The sequence below is a fragment of the Struthio camelus genome, chromosome 15 (assembly GCF_040807025.1).
Source record: "Struthio camelus isolate bStrCam1 chromosome 15, bStrCam1.hap1, whole genome shotgun sequence".
In the NCBI taxonomy this organism is placed as follows: Eukaryota; Metazoa; Chordata; class Aves; order Struthioniformes; family Struthionidae; genus Struthio; species Struthio camelus.
This window is the reverse complement of record NC_090956.1, coordinates 12,869,009-12,875,154: the sequence shown is the minus strand read 5'-3', so window position 1 is coordinate 12,875,154 and position 6,146 is coordinate 12,869,009. Positions and strand designations below refer to the sequence as shown.

The 6,146-nt window shown below is 45.1% G+C and overlaps 1 protein-coding gene across 3 annotated transcripts in view; it reads left to right on the top strand.

The window, feature by feature from the left end:
• The window catches only part of PARN (poly(A)-specific ribonuclease), a 71,494-nt gene that overhangs the window by 838 nt on the left and 64,510 nt on the right, over positions 1 to 6,146 (top strand). The window contains exons 1-2 of one of the 3 annotated variants that reach the window (XM_068908828.1): positions 5,119 to 5,232; positions 5,418 to 5,520. Coding sequence is in view for 1 of the 3 variants with exons in the window: in XM_068908827.1 (XP_068764928.1) it covers positions 5,214 to 5,232; positions 5,443 to 5,520 (97 nt within the window). In the remaining 2 variants the exon portion in view is untranslated. Of the gene's footprint in view, positions 1 to 5,118; positions 5,233 to 5,417; positions 5,521 to 6,146 lie in introns of those variants that run through there. The other 2 variants (XM_068908827.1, XM_068908829.1) reach the window with 2 other exon arrangements.

The following is a 6,146-nucleotide window of genomic DNA, read 5'->3' as shown; positions in this document are numbered from 1 at the left end:
GAAAATAATAGTCTCTTGTTGCTTCCTCCCCCATGTTATCCAAATTTCTCCAGAGGCCAATTATTACTGTGCTGACACATACATAGTTCTGTTTTTGTTTGCTTTAAAACTGTTCTAATCTGATTTCTTACAGGATAGAAAAACATGTAGCTGAGAAGCTTGCCAACTGTTTGATTACTGATGCAATATGTATATCATACTTCCATATTTTGTTGTTTTCCTTAACACTTAAAACCTCTTTACTTGTACATGGAGTTCTGTTTTCAACACTGCAGTATTAGTCCTCAGATCTGTTGGGGACAAAACAAACGAGCTCCAAGTCTGGTCTTCTTTAAAGCAACATATCAAAGGTACTAAACAAAGTAAATTTCCCATCAACATGGAGTCATTTATGCTCAAGAGTACATGCCATTCCAAGTTTTTTAACACAAAATTCTAGTTACAACTACTCAGGTATTGTAGGAAGGATTTTGGATTCCAAAGCAGCTTTTAGCTGTAGTCAAATGAAATTAAGAACTCAATGAGCAACATAGTGTAAGCGATAAAGTTTGTAAAAGGTAACTTCTGACCTTAAGAAAATTAGGTTCTCAGTACTAGTACTAATCTGCACATCTTTAGACTAGAGCTTTTGTTCAACAAAATTTTTAATGTAGCTCACTCATCACCTATTGTATATCATACAAAGACAGTATTGCAATCAGCTATACCTCAGGTGGTGACCAATGACCAAATTATTTTATATAGACTAATTCTCTAGTATAAAGTCAGTCACTAAAGCAAATGAAGGCATCACACAATGAAGCTGTCTATTCTACTTCATTGAATGGTTTCCATTAATTGAATAGCTAGGCTATTCAGTTTATATGCCAGAGCTTTATTATCTTAATGAATATATATGCTTTCTTCTTTCTTTCTTTCTTTCTTTAGGTGAAGTTAATAATTCAGACTAGCTTAAGGTACGCGGTCACTGTGGTAGCTCAAATGATTGAGAATGCTCATAACTGAGACAACCAATTGCAAATACAATGTATTTAGTTGTGTTAATGAAAAATCTTACTCAAGTCCCAATCACAAACTCCTTAATTACCTAAGCATGAAAGTATTAAACCTCTTCTAGATCAGAGGAAGTTCATCTAGATCTACCTTAGTACACAGGAGGTAAGAATACGATGCAGAATGCTTATCCCTTGCTCTAGAATTTAATCTTTGACTAGTATTTTTTAATTGGTGTTTTCACTTAGCTTCACATTTGATACTCAGTGAAATACAGAGCATACAGAAGTGTTTGATGCCATCTGCGTTGCAGACTGATGCAGATGTGCTAAATTAGCCTTTGTCTTCTAGTTTATAAAACTTTCATATACAAAAAAGCAATGTATTTGTAACAGCCTTGTAGCTCTCAATGCTGCCTAATAATCTGGGGAGAAGCCAATCTTTTCCAGTGTCATTAAAAATACAAGAGATTTGAAGAACTTAGAACTTTGTAATTGCAAACATTACAAACTACACATTCATAAATACAGTTGCTTTAATATATGCATGGAAAAGAAGCAAACAGGTGCTTAATTAACTTGACAAATATGTTACCTTCTGAAACTAAACAGAAATGAAGGTCTATGCACTCTTAAACAGTTCTCAGTATATACAACTGCAGACAGAGAACTAATGAAGGAAAACTACGCAGTAACAAGTATCAAGACTTGAATAAGCATCATAAAAGTTTTAAATTCCTCTAAACACCTAATAGGATTTCCTTTTTGTTGCAGTATGTTACATACTGGGAGATAGTAAAGAGGAGAATGTTCCTTAAGAGGAACAAAGTCAGCCAGATAATGAAGAGCCTGTGCTGTCAACTGAACTACAATCAAGAATTAGATCTTTCTCTGAAGAGAGATGTGGTTTAATATCAAAAAGCAGTTCTGATTACCAGATACTGATTCAGGTCCAAGCAAGACTGATTTATTTCATCACAGCCTTCTCCTTAAGCAGTTCTTGCTGAAAGCAGTAGTCTGGTTTCCAGTAGGCCATCTGTGAAGAGCAATAACAACAACATTAAGGAATCAAAAAAAGACAACAAAAAAGATGCAAAAAAGACAGTGTAAGGTTTCAAAATCCTGCATCTCCCTGTTTAACTTTAATAAGCAGCAAAGCCTGGAGCATAGACAGCTCTATTGTATATAGGTTAGATAGAAATTGGTTGAGACAAATAATTGCCAGACACCACAAAGCCATAATTCAGCAGAACACTCTGCTGCTATCATGAAAAAGACCTATATCTAGGGCACATTCCCAAGATGATCGCACCAGAAAAAACAGTATACAATACTATGCCCGTTGTAAAGTTGGGTTCACTTGCAGATTATTGCACCACATAAATATTTCTGGAGCTATTGTCAAACAGCAGAGGAGTCAGTCCTTGCCTTAAAATGATATTAGTTTTATATAAAGTCCTGTTTTTTGAGATTTTTGTGCTTTTTCTATCTCCAATTTGAGAAATACCTTTTTGTGGTAACTAAAAAACCAAAGAATTCACCTAAGTATTTCAAACTTTTCTCCTAAATACATAATAATAAAACGTACATTTGAAGTAGAAAACCTCTCTAATCTTTAATACAGTCAATTCAATTTATATTCCTATGAAGTAACTGCATTTGTTTACAGCATCTTATATTTCTACTTGCAGTTCACCTTTTATTTTGTAGGTGAATATATGAAGCAAAGACTTGATTTGTCAGCTGTTTGGGGAAAAATGTTAGGTTTCTAAAACATCCACCCAACTTTGCTTTTCTTTTTTCCTTAGTGTAAGTTTGACAGGTGAAGGGGAAGGGAGTAAGAGACAAAACATATTTTGCCTGAAGTATGAACAAAATTATCAGCCAGCAATCTCTCTGACATAAGGAAGGACACAGCCTTATTCGTATACTCAGACTACCTGTAATACTGGTTATCTTAATACACAGTAGAACTCCTCCAAGGTTTTTTTTTTGGGGGGGGGGGGAGGAGAATAAGTACAAATATGTTAACTACTCATTAGTAATGTAACAGTTCCAATAATTTAGTAGTACTGTTACACAGTTTATCATAACTATAAAACTAAACGCAAACAGTTAATAACTTGTGAAAACAACACTGTGTGTAGAAAACTGTTTAAAAAACACAAAATCTACCCTAAGTGTAACTGACTTGAGACCCTCAGAGAGATTAGAGAAGCAAAGCTACCATGCAGCTTGCTTTTTCTCAGAACGACAGCTGCCTTTGTTTGGTATTAAATCTAAGGTTCAATTCTCTCAGCAGCTAATGAAGGATGTTTAGTTACATGGGTTGCTACTGATTCTCAGGTCTGTTGCGTATACTAAATAGCGGAGCCCATGAGATCAAGAAAACAAATTTGATTCTGTAAAAATACACTGCATTTCACCAAGCAAAATTTACTACAATGATGGCCCATGCAATGGGAAAACTAGGTTACTGTTAAAAATCAGTCGGTGTTCTCTCCCTGGAGACCTGGCTCCATTCCACCATGTAGTTGTCCTTGAGGCACTGTCTTCCCAGGGCACCTGCTGCCTCAAAGCCTTGGCTCACGGCTGGGCTGTCCTTGGCCAACTGCTGCAGGTCAGGTCCCAACACCACCTCTTCCCCTTGGAATGAATACTGCCAGTTTGGGCTGAGCGGGCTGGTGGACGACTTTCTTCCTTGGCAGGGCCTCTGCAAGCGCTGACTGCATTTGCACTACACACTTGCCTTGCCTTGTCTTGTACTCTGCCTTGTCTTTCCAGAGCAGGACATGCGGGAACTGAATGGTGCCAGAAGCAGGTTACTGGTGGTATTGCAAAGATGTGATTTGCCCCTTAATTACTAGTGAAATACTGCTCTCTCTAAATCTCAAGGATTTTATTTGCCTGTTAATTACTAGTTGAATACTGCAACATCTTTTAAGCTCTCTAAGCAGAGATTACTGGATCACTTATTAAAAAAAAGTGTAAAGAAAGATCAACATTTCCGACTTCAGCCAATTTAGTGCAAAAAATAGAAGAACCTCTACTGCTGTTTCAGCTAACCTCCTACTGAGCACCATTTAACAACGTAGATGGAGTTGCTAGGGTGTGTGTGTGTACAATAAGTTGCTTATACTGAAAAGGCAAAACCTTATCTTGAAGAATCTTTAAAAACTCTCTTCTCACACAGCTCATAATTCTGCATCTTCTGCTCAAAGCAGAAATTACCTCCAAAGTGCTGGGGGATTTTCCCTTTGTTTGCATTCCTCCGGAGTTCTGGAGACCTTGTCTGCCCTGTGCCATCTAAACCTGCCGCGTGCACCCCAAACCTTGCGCGCTGTCCTTGCCCATGGCTTCAATTTTCTGCTTTTGTGCAACGCGTTATCTTGCGGACAGCTGTTTCCTCTCACAGCACACGTGCAGGGACATCTTGCTGCGTGCAGAGCTGCATTTATGGTTATTCTATGATGATGTGCAAAAGTGTTCATTTTCTTATTTTAACGGGAAGACAAACACTTCTTCCATGCTACTTGGAGCACAGCAGTTCCTCTGGCCTTGTTTTTCATCCAGCTAAATTCCTGATCTGTCATAATCCCCCACACCCTCCCTGCACCTCCTCAGCAAGCGCGCATCACTGCTCTCCTGGCCGTGATGGTCCAGCCCTTCCATCTGGAAGGGAAAGGCCACGTCTTCCGCATCCGCGGTGTTTCACACAGCCCAACGGGAACGGCTGTTTTAGGACCTTTTTTGTTTTCTTTTTTTCCGTCGGCAGCTGTATTACAGCTTGTCCCGCTCCACAGCGGCCGTCAGGGCCCCCCCAACCGTTACACGACAAGACCGGAGCTGCGGGGCCTCCTCGGCTCTGAGGGCCGCTGCCGCAGTGGCGCGGAGACAGACGGGCGGGCGGGCGGGCGGGCGGGGCGGCTCCCCAGCGCCGCCGCACGCCGCCGCACCAGGCCCGGCGGAGCCCGGAGCCCCGAGGCCGCCCTAGCGGGAGCGGGAACCGTCGGGGGGGCGGCGCCCGCTCCCATTTCCCTCCCCCCTCTCGGCTCAGCCCCGCGAGAACATGGCGGCTCGCCCGGCGCGGTCACGTGGGCGCTCACGTGCGCGGCGGCGGCGGCGGCGGCGGGGCGGGGGGCGGGGCTGTTTCCGGAAGCGCGCGTGTGCGCGGTCGGCGGCGGCGGCGCCGGGCCGGGCCGGGCCGGTGCGGGCGCAGGGATGGAGGTGATCAGGAGCAGTGAGTGACCGGCGCCCCCGTCCCGGCGCCCCTTCCCTGGGCTGCCCGTCAGCCTCCCCGCGAGGGGGGTCCCCCCTCCTCCCTCAGGGACCCCCCGGCGGCGGCGGCGGCGGCGGCGCCTGGCGGGCCCCGGCCCTGCCCGCCTGCGGGGCGGCGCGGCGGGCTGCAGCCGTTATTCGCCTCAGGTGTGTTTTATCCCTCTCCCCCCAGATTTTAAGGATAGCCTCAATAAAGTGTACGAAGCCATCGAGGAAGCGGACTTCCTGGCCATCGATGGGGAGTTTTCAGGTAACGGCCGCGTCCGCGGGACCCGCGCGCGCCCCGGCCGTGGCCGTGGCCGTGTCGCGCGTGGCCTCGGAGCGGCTGCCGCGCCGCTCGCTGCCCGGGGGAGGGCAGCGCTTCGGGCAGGGCGAGGCGCGGGACCGAGCCCCTTCCCCCCGCCCCCGCCCCGCGGTGGCTCCTGAACGTGTCCGTTGATTCCCAGCTGCAGCTGCCCAGGGCCTCAGGGACCAACTGAACTTTCTGTGTGTGTCGTGAAAGCGAGAGGCTGGGGTAGAGCAGAGAGGCCCTGCGAGCGCTCCGGGAGGGGAAGGCTGCCGCATGGGCGCTTGCCCTCCTAAAGCCCAGAGGATATATGCATAAGAAATGCCTTAATAAACATTTCCGCTTTGGGAAAGCGGAGTTCCGTCGAGAAGCGTGAACAAAATAAGGCTTTGTTGAATAGGGTGCAGATGGAAATGCTGTTAGTGTTGTGCGTTGTCGAAGGTGACTAGGTCATGCGGTAGAGCTATGGACAGCCCTCTGTCCGTTCCTAGCTTGACTCCCATCTAGTTTTGTGTTGTAAAGGTCCATCGGTATCATGTTACTGGTAGAAAATGCTTTTCTGTTACTGTCATGTAGAATAGGAATAAGAC